We start from the raw sequence: 15,854 nt of genomic DNA on the forward strand, positions 1-15,854 counted from the left end.
AAACAGCACACAACTCTGTGTTGTGGGAAAGACTTTGAGGTAGCAGAAAGCGCAGGAGTATGTTGTAGTCATCAAAAATGTCTAGTTGGTGAAGCAGGAGAACATTCTCTCTTTGGAAAATGTTGACAAATCGTTAACTGGAGTCATGAGCTAAATAACAGGGAAGAAAGCAGGACAGTATTTTTTTTTTTTTTTTCCTGTCCCATCTAGGTATTTTAGAAATACCATGTGGAGAAACTTGTTGCCAACATGTGCCAGGGCAGATCTGTTGTACAAAAAGGATATATCCAGACGGTATCTTAAATGCTTAATTGACTGTAATAACATTGATCTGGCTTCTAGATGCAGTTAGTCAGTGTGGTGCTCACCATTGCTCATGCAAGACCCACTTGGTCACCTTCTCACCACAGCCTCAGCAAATGCAGCAGGCCCAGATGTGGTTAACAGTGAAATCATGCAGGTTTCCAGGACGGGTCGAGAACAGGACAGTGGAGTTGACTAAATTGGTTCTCCTTGTCTATCCAAGATTCATTTCCATTATCAGATCCTGCATGGCGTAGCGCAACTCTTCTCCATTTTTTTTTAACTCACTTCAGGTTCTACAAGCTGCACCAAGCTGCACCAAGCTGCACCAAGCCGCACAAGCGATTTGATAGCAGACTGCATTTGTTGATTGGCTCATGATTTACATCACTGCAAATTCTAAACTACATTTCAACCACCTCAGTAGACAGGCCGACATGCTGTCTGCTATCAGGCTGCTGCTCAGTGTGAAGGAGGGTAATTATGAGTTTAATCTTGAGGAGCACGAGGATCATAGGCGTCAACTTTTAGAGCACAATGACGGTGATTTAGCAGCCCTGCAAACAGCATAGCGAACAACCACGCATTGAAGAAGCTAGAAGCTGTGCAGCTCTGGTCAGCTATAGTTTGGTGTTCGGTGCTGGCAGGTGAGAAACTCCAGAACTACATAATATTAGTTTGGCATGATGTGCATTTTTTTCCTTGTTTGGAATTTTCTTTTAAATAAAGTCATTGCTTGGATATCGGTTTACTTCTGTTGACTACATTACCTAAATCCAAAAGGTTAAACATGTTTAAAACATAAAAATAAAGTGCTAAATTATAGATACATGTGTTGTCAAATAAAAATAAAGTCTAAGTTCAGCTAATCTGAACTGCTTTCATTATGTTTGGGCCAGCAATGACAAAATAAGACAAAATGAAATATCTTGCCATTTAAAACCAGATCCTCCAGGTTCTCCTGATTCAACTATAGCTCCTGGTAACCCATAGCCTGCCCACATTCCTACTTATATTCACGCCCACAATAATAAGGAACACACTCCAACAGATATTAACCAGTTAGAATGAGACTTAGTAATGGAGAAGCAGCTTAAATGTGCTGTTGTTTCTTTGTGGTTCTCAGAGAGTGCATTTTACATTAAGGGCACCTTGAACTCAAGGTGCCTTGTTGGTGGGTTACTACACCTTTTTGGCAGTAAAAAAAAATAAATGTTGATCCCAGTAAATACTTAAAGTACAGCAGGACTAATATGACTAAGAATAAAATTTTAAATTCAAATAAATGCTTATGCATCTTTGCAATTGCAAAATTACTAAGGTGATTTTGGCTCTAAACAGTTGGTTATTAAATACTGGTTTGTAGGCATAAATGTGCCCTCGGACGTCACCATTTACCACAATTTTATTTGGATACAATAGATTTTTCCTGGCATATCAATGGCAAACACTATTTTTTTCTATTTTCCAGATAACAAAGTGTTATTTGGCAAAAACCCAGTATTGACGTTAGTATATTTAAAGGTGTATGCCGTTATTTTAAATGAACCCTTGGCCGTGCCCTAACATGGCTTGTGGCTCCACCCACTGTGGTGGATTTTTTTCTAAGTTTGTTAGGGGAGGGGTCTGCTTACCCAAAAGGTTAGTTACACTTTAAGTATGACCATAACAAAATAAACGAGACCGTTAACACACAGCTAAAGCGTCTTACCTTGTCCTGACACATGAACTATATGAAAGTAGGGGACATTAGAAGCCACACCCACGCTTCACAGATGCGAAAGGACTTGCAGACTGGAGCGGGTGCACATCTAATACAAGAGAGAGGGAGAGAATTTCATTTAACCTGAGTACAACCATAACGTCAGCCACTCGCCGCTGGGCAGGACCAGATGCTCTGTCCTTCATGCTTGTTTTCCAGCTCCTTCTTCAAGCATGCCAGTGGACGCTCACAGACTTGTCCAATTTTTCAAATGAAAATCTTGCACCCCTGATTCTGTGCTATGTACTTTGCCTTCTTGCTATTCAATTTACCTTGGCAATACCAGTTTTATGGCTATGACATTAAACTTGGAATAAATTGTTGCCATTTCTTTCTTTCCTTCTTTCTTTTGTTCTACCTTTCTTGCTGTCTTTGCCTTCCACATTGACCTACTTTTTATTTAATCCATGCATAAAAGGAAATAGATTTAATCTAAGAATAACTATTATTATCTGAATTAATTGAACACATTTCAGATTGGTTGTCATGTTCGTCTAATTATTGTTTTGTCAGTCCTTGCATCAACTTTCCGCCCAAATAGTCCAGTAACAATATTGCAAATATCACACAGACATCTGCTTCTTTTCAATACACAAATCCTGAGGTGGATGTAAAACTGAATAGGACATGCTTGCCTCTTGCATGCAGTGGATTTTAGCACATTAAAAGTGACAGTGTGTATTGTAGTGTAAAAAAAAATAAAAAATAAAAATAGAGACGAATTTTAGAGATGACTCAAATTATCTCATCATGATACACACCAGAAATATTTGCCTCAACATAATTTCAAGCTTAGTAAATCATAAAGTCACTATTCAAAAACAACTTCCTCTAGCGAAAGTCTAAACAGCTTGTAATATAGTTTAATTTTCTGAAGAGACAATTTTGTTGTTTGTATTGAAATCAGATTCCGCATTCCCTTTCATAATTGTTTTCATGTTTATTTCTCTTTGTTTGCCATTAGTGAATTTCTTTCTCAGTATGAATTATCATCTGGCTCTGCTTTGCTTCTTTTAGGTGACCGAAACAAGGACGGGCCCACTTGGATGCAGTAACTATGACAACCTCGACTCTGTCAGCTCTGTTTTGGTTCAGAGCCCTGAAAACAAGATTCATTTGCAAGGTTGGCCATCCATAATTGAACTCCCCCCAATTTCTGAAGGAATTGTCACAGTGTCTGTTCCCTGGCAAGTTTATAACTACAGCGCGAGAGTGTCAGAACAAATTTAGCTTCAATCACTCTTTCTTTTTTTTTTTTCCCCAGTGCATGCTTGCAAAGTTTTGAGGTAAATCTCAACCAGCAAAAATCCGGAACGGAAGTAGAGTGACTGTGGAGTAAAAATAAAATTGAGTGAATCTTTGCATAAATGTTTTTGTTGCCAACCATGTGCATTGTAAATAAGAAAGTCACAATCAGTCTTAAATCAATTACTCTACAGATGTTGCACACAGAAGTGATCTACAGTATACTTATACTACAGTGCTTAAAGGACGTTTGTGCAGTTCTTGTTTTATTCATCTATATGTTTGTCCTGTTTCTTTTATTGCTTCAGGCCTCCAGGCCATACTGCCAGGATATCTGAGAGCCAGGTTTGTGCAGGCTGCTCTAAGTTATATTGGCTGTAATGAAGAGGGCCAGTTTGTGTGCCGGGACAACGACTGTTGGTGCCAGTGTGCTGTCGACTATCCGCAATGTAATTGCCCTGAGGTTGATCTGAGGGCTATGGAAGGCAGTTTACTGCAAATCAGAGATTCATGGAACATGGCCAACCAAGACTTTGAGGCATCAGGTCAGTGTTATTCTCCTGTCTCTCCCTGATTGATGGTGGTACTTTCTCTGGGGAAAAGAATGCAATCAATTGTCAAAAGAGGTGAAAAGGATAGAAATGATTGGTTGATAGGAGAAATTAGCAGTGATGTATTTACTTTGGCTCTTCTCTTGATGAAAATATAAATTAGATATATATCTGGTGTTGTGCAGCAACATGTTGGTTTGGCTACAAATTATTATTGATGAGGAGCTAAGACAATTATGAAAGTTTGTCATTTTAATCTAAACTACTAAATTAAGGCACTGCCTGATTATACTGAAGTAATAGTCAAACAGCTCTGTTGCTGTCAGTTACTGTGTAAGGTTGTCTGCCTTGTGAGATACAGAATAAAAACATTTCTCTAAAAGAAAATATTTTAATAACAAAATACTTCAAGATTCAGTTAAAATACTTTTGTCCAGATACTCTAAGTATGCTAGTAAGATTCAGTTTAACTACTAAGTAAAAAAAAACAAAATGAAGAAAAGAAAAACAAACTATTAAACTACTATAGGGGAAAATTGAGGCTGCTGCCAACTCATCTAAGTCCCATATTTAAGCACCACTAATACATATATTAATGTGTGTGAGTGTAGGTGGTGTGCTCTGACCGACCGCGGTACGAACACAGTGAGCTGCGTAGTAACAACATCAGGACTAATGGTGGATCACTTCTTAGGCAAGAGAAGTTTATCTGTATAACACATTTCAGAAACAAGTAAATTGAAGGTGATTTAAATTATGAAAAGATAAAACAAGAAGCAAGGAACACATATTCACTTTTCTCAAATGCCATCATCAAAATCATCACCATAAAATATTTCCATAAAGACTAAATTAATTGATGTTCTACTCACTAGTAATCAACTCTTAGTAAATTATTTGAGCTTTGATTTAAAATGAACTCATTGTTTCAGCATTTTTCTGGAAGTTTATTTCAGATTAGAGGAACATGCTGATTCTCCCTGTTTGGTTCTGATTCTGGGAATGCAGATCAGACTTGAACCGGAAGAACTGAGTGGTCTGGAAGGCTGACACAATGACACCAGGTTTATAATGTATTTTAGTGTCAATTATTTCAGTGATTTCTAAATCAACTAAAGTATTTTAACATATATTCTTTGAGCTACAGGGAGCCAGTCTAAGCACTTTTAGAATGGAGATGATGTGCTCTATTTTCCCAGTTTCAGAAAGGATGTGAGCATTAGCAGCTGGGATAACGGAGACAGAATTGCCTGTATCTATGATCAGATTCTTTCTGCATGAGCTGAGCCAGCCAGTTTCAGACTCCTAGTCTCATTTTCGGTTGGGTTACAGTCAATGATTATACAGCAGACAGCAGACCACATTTTACTTTGGATCCAAGGACTTCTTTGTTCAAGATATCGTCCTGTTCTCAGCCAACAAGACTTTCACACGCCTGTCCTCCATGACGCAGTCTGTGGAGAGCTTCAGGCAAATAATTTGAACATTGCTCTGCTCATGTTGCTATACCTCTATGACATTACGGAGATTACAGCTGTGGGGATCTCCTCCTTCCAGCAAGCTGTCATGAAAACGGGTTAATACTATGCTTGGTCGAGTTCAGAGTTGTTGCCAATCATGTAGTCCATGTTTCTATGTGGCTTGTATTTATCTCAAACTGGTTTTACAGTCAGCCTTACTTCACTTGTAAATCTTTCTTTTTGTTGAATCAAAGCTCTTGTGCAGAACCATAACCTTAGATGTGAAACAGCACCAAAATTGACTTTCAGACATTTATTTATTCAGGAATTATATTAGACTATAGCATGTCAAAGATGGGTGCATGTGCAGGTTGCTATACTATGTTCTGCCAGAACCATGCATTTGTATGTGTGGTTTTGGATTGGCTGAAAAACTCCATAAACATGACACTTGGTATTAGGACAAATTTTACATTAGATATTAGAACTAATATAAAGCTGAAAGATGATGTTTTAAATTCAGAGCACACTACAATATACAACCCAGGGTTACCAAAACAATTTGTATTTACTAATTGCCAGAATAATACATGAGATAAATGCATTTATTTATTTAAAGATTGTCCAGAAAACCGTAATTGGTGCAACAATATCCAAAACATAAGGCTGCTATCTTTCTACTTCCCAGTTGGGATGGCAATCTCAAGTGTCTCGTTTTCGTTCAAATGTAACAGTCTTCATTACAGCCCAACTCTACCATTTTAGTTTCATCAGACCACAACACATATCTTCAAAAGTTTAGGCTGAATCCCAGAGTGCAAAACGTAATTAGTGTTTTTATGTAGCTTTTTTTTACTAATAGCTTCTTCCTCACTAGTTTCCCTGTGGATAATGACTTTCTGACACTAGCTTCAGCCTCCTCATCATGACTTTTGCTGCTGTTAATTTGCACATTTCACACCAATATACATTTTATCTCTGAGGCACACAGCCCCTCTGCTTGCAATGGTAAGATGGCCAGACATGCTCATTGTGTTTATTCTTTGTATGAACCAGGGATGTGGTAGATTTAGACATCTGAGGCTTCCACCTAGTTAGCCATTACATATTTAACTATATAGTAAATATGATATATTTTCAAAATAATGTAAATCAACTTTTAGCACATTTTTTGATGGTAAATTAAATGTTAAATGATTATAAGTTAACTGATGATAAATATCTAAAGGCTGAAATACAATTATCCAACATTCTTATGGTGATTTTGGAATAAAGACAAACATTATAGGTGTAGAATTGTAACTTGCAGGATGCAGGGTAGAAGGTGCACTAAACATTTTGGATTTATTGGGAAAAGGTTTTTAGTTAAAGACTTGAAACTTGATCCTGAATTGGAATAAATGACCTGACTTGAGATTTGCCCTTTAAAGACATGAAACTCTGAAAAAGAAGATTTGTCAATATTTCTCTTGTAGGTAGATAGGTCAGTTTTAATAAAAAAAATAAATAAATAAAACAAAGTTCTGTGATAATTCTGCAAACATGAATTGTTGCAAAACCACTGAGGTGATTTTATTATTGCTAGCTGTTTTCAAAAGACCTGTTTCCTTTCTACGTGAGACAATGTCCTCTGTGTATGTCATAGGAATTTCTCCTCATTAGTTTGCACTTTATCAAAGCGATGATGAGATAATAAAAATCTGACAGTGGCTTAAAGCAATGCTGTTTAACAATTGTGCAAGATTTCTATGTGACCTAACAGAATCTGAGACATCGAAGAGTGAGCTGACTCGGTGTAAGCATCATTGAGTGTTCAAAGCACATCAACCTAATTCTTGACATTTATACATGTATCTGATGGTGGCATTTTTGCCTCTGTGTTTGTATTTAGATTGTTTGGTCCAGAAAACAAAAGTGCATGTGAATTGATGTGACTGGATCAACAGTGAATCAGTCAAATGGAGACCCTCCAGTAGCCTGAGGAGAATGTGTCATGCCCTAGAAATGAACCACAGTTGCTATAATCCGTTAGGAGCACATGATGTAACCTCTAATATAATACTTCACGGCTCAGTTATTGCCATTTTGTCTGTTAGCCTTATTTAATGTTTCTTGATAAACATGACAAAAAAGAGCACATCAACAGACTTCCGATGATCATTTTTAATTCAATTTCCATTTATGATCTGACAAACTGTCTCCTGTAAACAATTTGGAGGTTACGTCAAACACTGCCTCCATTCTGCGAATTCTTTATTTTTGTACCGCTCTCAACTTGTCCGTTTCTCTGTGTTATTTCCAAAACTTAGCTGCATTCACGAGCACATCACTGTTTGAGACATTTCCAGCTTTGCCTTGAGCCGTTTTCAGAACACCTTGCTGGTTCAGACCATTACCACTGGCTACATGTTTCTTCACTGAGAGCGACTCGATTAGCACATTCTTGGCAATAACTTAAGCAGCAAGGTGCACTGAAAGCACAGTTTCAGTGCAGTATTTATTAAAGAAAAATAAGGTCCTATGAACCCCCTGTGGACCTACTTGCACATTTGATCATATGGAGAACAACTTACAGCCTTACTAGAAAGATTAATAATCATAACTCTGATTGTTAAATTAGGTTTCTGCTGTCAGCTGATGGTAGATATGATTTGCTTTGATCTCACGCTGAGCGTTACATGTTTTATTGAAGAGATTATATTTTTTTTCCAGCTAGATCAGTTTCTCAATTCATAATGGACAGCAGGATTTTTGTTTTCTGGTGCTCATACACAGTATTGTGTAGGAGAACAGAACTAAAACACAACAACCCAGACACACAACAACCTCTATACTGGAATGTACCTACAAATCCTAACAAAGTCACGCTTTAAGCGAAAATGTTGTCTCTAAAAAATGAACACAATTGTCTGTACACAATCCATCAATTGTAAACTGTTCGAGGCAATTAGGAGAACATTTAGCATATCTTAGCTTAACTGGCTCATAATTTTATCATGGAAATTAGACTAAAATCTGACAAGGTTATTTTTATTATGCCTAATAATTATTATGTCTAATTATTATGGTAAATTGACAGAATTTATATAGCACCTTTCCAGTCATAATGACCAGTCAAATCACTTTGCACAACAGATGCATTCACAAATATAATGGAGTTAAGCGCCTTGCGTGGAAGTAAAGCAGCCTTCCAATTGCAAGACGACTACCAGAGTTGCCTCAATTATCTATATGTGCTCCACCCAAATCGCTCTTTTGTCTTACTTCTCCAGTTAAAAGTGCCATTACATTTTTCAATTAGTGGCTGATAAGATAATAATGGTGTGTAGATAGCAAATTTCAAGCGGTGAGGTTTTATTTCAATGACTGTTAAATGTCTTTAGCTTCATTTCACAATTCTGTAGTTTCCTGAACATACACAATTTTAATCATCCTAAAGCTCGCAAAAGTTCACTTCAGTGTTTTAAGTCAATATGTTGGCATGTACCATGATGCATTGTTTTTTTTTTTTTTTTTTTTTTTTTTTCAGCCTTTACTTGCAGTTTTTTGTTCATTTCTTTTAATNGTTTTAAGTCAATATGTTGGCATGTACCATGATGCATTTTTTTTTTTTTTTTTTTTTTTATCCTTTCAGCCTTTACTTGCAGTTTTTTGTTCATTTCTTTTAATAGCTTCTGTTAGATCTATTTGCCTCGCCTCGGCACACTTGCAAATAACCACTGAGCTTTTTTTTATTGCATGTCATGACAAATGGTGTTTCAATAACTCAAACAATGAAAGATGATGAAGGGTGGATGTTGTTTGCCATCCAAAAGCATGATATATTTCATCCCTCTATCGCTCGCAGGATCATTGTTGTTGAAAAATTAAATAGACCACAGAACCCTGCTGCTAATGTTGATATGTTCAGTGCACAAGTGTAGAGCATTTGAACAGAAAGACAGTCATTTTTTTCTTGTACTGTAAGACGCTGTTTTTTTTTTACATATTATAAGACAAATACAACTAAATCTGCCTAAAATATGGACTCTATATGGCATTATTGAATGATTCAGTGCCTTTGAAATATGCATATCCACTGCACCTTAGAACATGTCACGTTTAAATGCCATACTTCCATATTTTAAAAAGGATTTCATGTGATAGAACAGAAACCAGTGCAAAACTGAGACAAGGAAGGAAAATAATAACCAAATTTTCTTTTACAAATAAAGATCTGGGAAGACTAATGCATTTGTAATTGCCCTTTTTTCTGTTATCCCAAAATAAATGTTATCCCTACATAAGCTCTAGTGCAACCAGTCATTCAAATGCACATAAGGATTACAGTTGTGAAGAACTTTAAAGTAGGGTTGGGTTGAACATCGCAAGCTTCTTTTTACACAAAATCAGACACACAAGGGCAAGGACCTTCCACTTATAGAGACAGACTGAGGAAGATTTGAATCAGATGTAACTTAAGTGGCCATGGTAACGGTTAAAGGGTTGCAGAGATCCACAGCTCAGGTTGATTTGAGTTCATTATATCAGAACATATTTGTTTTACTGAAAGTACAAACTTACAGCCAACTGTGAATCTGTGCCTTTAACAAAAACATTTCTGTTCAGTCTCTTTCAACAAAATGACAGAGTTTAAATTAGGAACCAAAAAAAAAAAAAAAAAAAAAAAAAAAATGAGAAGGTGATGGAAATCCTCCGCAAAATACCTACAACTACAATGATTGCAGTGACAGGCAATTCTGCATTATCGACTCAGGTTACAATTTCCAGATATTTATAAAAGCTTTGTGAAATCTATTTCTTTTTTGCTTCCACTTCCCTACTTTGTGTCGCTTTGTCAGAAATAAATTCCAATAAAATTCTAATACAGCTTTGTAACCTGCACATAAAGGAATTTCCAAAAGTAGCAATACCTCTTGGACGTTCACACTTTGTCATTGTTCATGTGGACCCAAATGCTCATTTACACAGAAATATTTCCTTACAATCTTGTTTAATCAATACATGAGTTTCCCAGGACAACAACACACACCTTGCACAATCACTTGGGAAGCTATTGACACCTAATTGGTTTTCTAATCAGCTGCCTCATCATCACGATAGCGTTAAGTAATTACAAACAGTAGCACGGTCATTTTCTAATCAGTCTTGCACATGTTTGATTTTCAATACATCCAATCATGATGATGACGACGGTGATGTTGTTATTGAATGCCTGGAAATCTAATCTGCTTTCTATTCAGAATGCATCCAGTAAACAGTTGCTCTGAATTGCTGACAGATATTATCCTCTGAGCTCCATGTCCACCTTGTTTTTCTCCCCGACTGATTTGCATCCAGAGCATTGAAAGACCTGTAGGCTGTTCATTAATGAAAAGGGGGAGAACCCTACCCCAATCTGTGTTTAGCCCTGCCTTTTCCCATTAGCACACACGTCAACCAATATTCTTCTCATTTAGCCCTGCAGCACTTGAAATCCCACGACCCTTAAAAAAAAAATGTTCTCATTTGCCATGTCTAAACTAGCCAAATATAATTAGAGCAACGTAAAAAGAAGTTACCTCGGCCTGAATGTGACAGGAAGAAATTGAGGTTTTCATTTTTCACATCTTTCTGCTTTCCAGAAGAGTTTCAAAATTTTGTTCGACGGCTTCCCACATTCTACGCCCTGAACTCGTCTGCCATCCAGTATTTCTGGAAGACGGAGCCGTCCATTCACCAGCGCTACAAACAGCTAGAGCTCGGCACACAGCAGCTTGCAAGCAAAGCACGGCGCATCATCAACAAGATCTTCACCCTCAGCAAGAGATGTCAAACTCAGCCAAAAATTATTATGCTACGGGAAAGGTGAGAAACTGAGAAGTTTTTCTGATGACCTTTTTTTTTTATTTTTTATTTTTACACAGAAGTGGATGTATGTGTTTGTGGAAAACTCATTTAATTTTTCCATTCACCGATTTGTGCAGTGCTTTTTTTATCAGACGAACGAGGCATCGCGTAGTATGGACACACAATGAATGAATTCTTTGACATTAAGCTGAGCTCCTGCTGAACTAAGCTGCAGTCACACCTGATCTCTTGGCTGCATTTCCCATCCATATCTTCTTTACTTTCACAAAATCAGAACTATCCTTCTGTGAAATTAAAGTTTGCTGTATTTTAAAGAATGTTACATTTCTGAAATGATAAAAATAAGGGATTTGCCTAAACATAAATGAAGCATAGGATTGTTTTGTTCATCTTTAGATAATCTAACATTTGTTTTCTGTTTGCATAATCTTATTTGAAATATAAAGTTAGCAACAAAAAGTTTGTATGCATGCATGAAATTGTTGTCTTAATGATTATTTTTATTATATGTAGGAGAAAATCTTGACTTTCACCTTATTTTGGTAAATAAACAACATAAGACAAAGAAAAAAAAAGACTACTTTACAAACCTATAATTTATCAAAAAAGGAATAATGAATTGAATTAAGGATTATTAGGAGAAAATCTAAATACATCTATATTAAAATGAGATTAATTTTATTCGTCCTTATGCAAGAAAAACATTCCTTTTGCAAAAGCAGAACTCATCAAGACTGCAGATTTTTCATCTTAATTGTTAAAAGAATGTATGTTTTCTTTGTCGCTGGTGGAGTTTTTAATGTTTTGTTTAGACAGAGATTTTCAATCCATATTTATGTGGTAAAGTTGTAGCTTCAGGCATAATAGCCAGTGAAATATAGAGCTGATGCACACTTTGCAGTTTTATGAGAATACATTGCTCTTTTTTCTTTTTCTAAATTACTTTTTTCCCCCTCTTACGTTCAAGAGTTTTGCTTCATTAACTCTTTGCACCCCAAGCAGTGTTTTGGTATTGTTTGCTCTGTCACACATTGTGTTCCTCGACACAAACATTGTTGTGTTGTTGCTGGATAGAAGAGAGATGATTCATGTTTTCAAATGAACTTGTCAGTGGAAATGGAAGATGTGTGGATAATTTGACTGCTACGTAAGCCATTTCTGATGTCCAACATAAAAGGGAAAAATTTCTGAAATGATAAAAATTTCTCATTTATTTTCACTTTAAGAATGTCAGCTTTTACATGATGTTATGTTAAGAAATCACATGGTCTCTTCTGGTGTAAAAGTTAGTGTAATTATTTACATTTTTAAAGGAAGCATTATTTGAAAAAAAAAAAAAAGTCTTAAACCTTGTTGAAGTCCTACCTTAATAGACATTACAGAAGAACTAGAAATTCTGTAGTTTGCTGCAGTGAGATATAAATTTATAGCGCTCATTATTGCTTTACTAGATGGAGTGAAGAATAAGTTGGAGTTGTACTAAGCAGGATGTAACAGTGCAGTTATTTTTCATAAGTTTAAGCAGGTCTCCATTTAGGACAATAGTTTCAGTCTGGGGTTTGGGAGGTTTGAACTACAATCCTCAGTAATTGTCTCGTCTCAAGATCTTCAAAGATAACATAGCATTTGTTTCCCATTGGCTACTCATCTTCAGAATGTGCCCTGGTAGGTTCTCTTTGTAACACAAAACACTTTTGTTCATACAATTTCCTTAGTAAACTGTCTTTAAACTTAAGTAAAACTAAAATCGTGCTATTCAGAAACTACAATTAAAAACAAGGGTGTAAAGGTTCAAATAGATAGGATTCCAATTGAAAAAGTTAACAAAATTAAAGTTTTTGGGTGGTAATAGACAATTAGTTAAACTTAAAAAAGCATATTAAGCATTTAAAATCTAAACTGTCAAGAAATATTTCAATCCTCAATAAAGCAAAAACCTTTTCTGGATCATATTACACTCCATACTGCATTGATCTTACAATACTCAACTTACTGTTTAGATGGTTGATGTAACAATTACATTACTTCACTGCTGCTGTTGATCATACTAAATATAAGAAAGGAGTGCTATGCATTATTCACAAGGTTAGATATCCGCATCATATCAACTCACTTTTCTTGCAGGCCACATTTCTTCGGTTTACAGGTTTGGTTACATTTCACACAGTACAAGGCATGTTTTGTGCAGGATACAACACATGACCAGATAATATATAGAAAAGGTTTAAGTTTTGAGAAGGAGGATATAACTTAACGAGTAACTTAAATTTTAAAACACTACAACACATACCATAAAGAGAACCTTTTCTGTCTTCATATATAAAGTTCAGCTGTGGGATAGTTTAAATGTGAAGCTGAAGCAGTGTGAAAACTTAAAATAACTTAAAGCAAAGTATAAAGAAATGGACTTGGATCAATGTACAGTGGGAATGAAGACAGAAATTGATTATTAATGGGGGTATATAAGATTTATGGTTGGCCATAAATTGATTTTTCTTTGTTTGAATCTAAGAGTCTTACTGAATTTGCAATATAATTCAGTGGTTATTTACAGTTATCATTTTTTAACTGTCTGGGATTTTGTTTGAGTAAAGAAGAGATATGAATCAAAACTGACTGACAAAAAAAAAAAAAAAAAAAAAACTTAAAAGGAAAAGGGAGTGGAATTATATAAGAGTTCACTCTACCCACTCCTTTTTGGACACGGAACTGATGAATACGGGCAGAGGGGCCCGATTATTTATTTATGCTTATTTGTTTGCTCCATCTGTATTTATTTTGTTGATTCCCCTTTGTTGTCTTGCTATCTGATTGTTTTGTTTCTTGAAAATGGTCTGAAACAACATAAACAAATGGAAAACCTGATCTCAAAATATTATCAGTAGACTAACATCAACAGTCCACCATTTTTACATCTTTAAAACCCCTACTGAAACTGACATAGTGGACTGAGGGGACTTTAATATTACCACAGCTTGTTTGTGATGTTAGCTTTTCTTCCTAGCTTTCTTTGTACTGACAAAGATGTGCAACATGTCTAACATTCAACATCTCTTAAGTAATCATGGAGAAATAATGATTTTCACTTTACACTTTGAGGTCAAGATATAACTGTTGTATGATTAGAACAAATAAAAAAAATGTGTTTAAAACATTTCTTTATCTTGTTTTTATAAAACATCATTGGGAGACCTAAGCAGGGATACCGACTCTACACGATCTGCGATTTCTTGTAGGTCCAAAGTATGTGGTTATTAAAACAGGGCAGAATATTATTGTTATTGTTGCTCTGTCATAATGTTGGGAGCCTTACACACTGATCAAACTTTTTAGGACTGTTTCACAATACATTTTCTTAAATTGATGGATTCTCTTCCAGGAAGAAAAAATAACAACTTTAGGGTAATTCCCTTTGGAATGTCTCCTGGTGTTCCCATGCAAATTGACAGCACACTGTGGTAGCGTTCAGAGTGATAATGGTAGTCAAAGTACTGACCTCCATATGGCTGTGGAATAGCCTGTGCCGTCTTTGGCATTTCAGGGTATTAAAACTGCATGAGGACAGTGATAGAAATTTTAAGTGCTTTGACTTCTTTTTTAGTTTACAGTTTAAGTGGAATCAGGCTGATGGTTACGCTGAACTAAAGCATCTGATTACATTGAAGACTATGTGATAAGATGAAGAAAGAGAATAATTCTTATGCAATTTCTATGAAATCTGCTTTGATATTTTTACATAATCACTTTAATTGGGGTTTTTAATGCATTTCATCCAATCCCTTATCTATATTAGGGTAATTCTCTTGATTCTACACAACCCTATCAGTATTTTTTTAATAGTAATTTTAATACTTGAATTTTTAAAACCATCCCATTTAATTCCTGGCATATATTCTAAAAAACATATTCATGGTTCAGTGCTATTATTTTAGTACTGAGGCATCAGGGGCCTTTTCATACGAGGACAAAGCAGGAAAAAAAGTATCGTAGGCACAAAAGCTATATACACTGCTTTCTGCTGTGCTGTTTGTGTGGAGGTGTCAGAACAGTCATAATGAAGCTCTGCAGAAGAACTGGTGTGCTTTTTTTGTCAAATGAATGTTGCTTCTAATGGAACAAGCTATAGTGCATCTTCAGGGGAAAATCTTTTTTTTCTCCCACAGGTGTAAACTGAACCTGAGGCAGAAAAAGTTTATGTGTGACATTGATCCGAGTGAAATAAACTAATAGACATAGAGCAGATTGCAGAATGAAAACAGATTCTCTTCGGCCCATATTGCATGCATTGTCTCCATGACTTTACATGTCCTGCTGATCCAATGCAGTAGTAAGACAACTTCCTGTTTACTGTTGCTGTACACAGTTTACACTCTGAAGCCCGGATATGTGCAACGTGAGTTTCTGAAATGCGAGGTATTTTCACATTCAGTTCTTAGTTACCTATTAAAAACTCTTTCTTAAAAAAACAGCACACACGTGTGCTTAATAAAAATAATACCTGCTTAAACATTTTGTACAGGGTACTACTTTAAATCTGACAAGACTTATTCAGATGTAGATTTTAATTTACTGAATATGATTGTTGTTTATGCAACTTTTACCAACTCTTACTTCTAATTACTTGTATTATAATTCTTACTAAAGAACACAAAATTACAATTTAATCCTCTATCTAGTGTCAAA

General features: G+C 35.8%; 1 protein-coding gene across 1 annotated transcript in view; it reads left to right on the plus strand.

The window, feature by feature from the left end:
• Positions 1-2,997: 2,997 nt before the first annotated feature.
• Positions 2,998-15,854, plus strand: part of LOC107837128 (BMP/retinoic acid-inducible neural-specific protein 3-like) — a 15,489-nt gene continuing 2,632 nt past the window's right edge. Inside the window, exons 1-3 of the mRNA XM_016675573.1 lie at positions 2,998-3,188; positions 3,619-3,855; positions 10,946-11,168. Coding sequence (XP_016531059.1) covers positions 3,789-3,855; positions 10,946-11,168 — 290 coding nt within the window. The 5' untranslated portion in view covers positions 2,998-3,188; positions 3,619-3,788. The remainder of the gene's footprint in view (positions 3,189-3,618; positions 3,856-10,945; positions 11,169-15,854) is intronic.

This window comes from Poecilia formosa, unplaced genomic scaffold, assembly GCF_000485575.1.
Source record: "Poecilia formosa unplaced genomic scaffold, Poecilia_formosa-5.1.2 Scaffold116, whole genome shotgun sequence".
In the NCBI taxonomy this organism is placed as follows: domain Eukaryota; kingdom Metazoa; phylum Chordata; class Actinopteri; order Cyprinodontiformes; family Poeciliidae; genus Poecilia; species Poecilia formosa.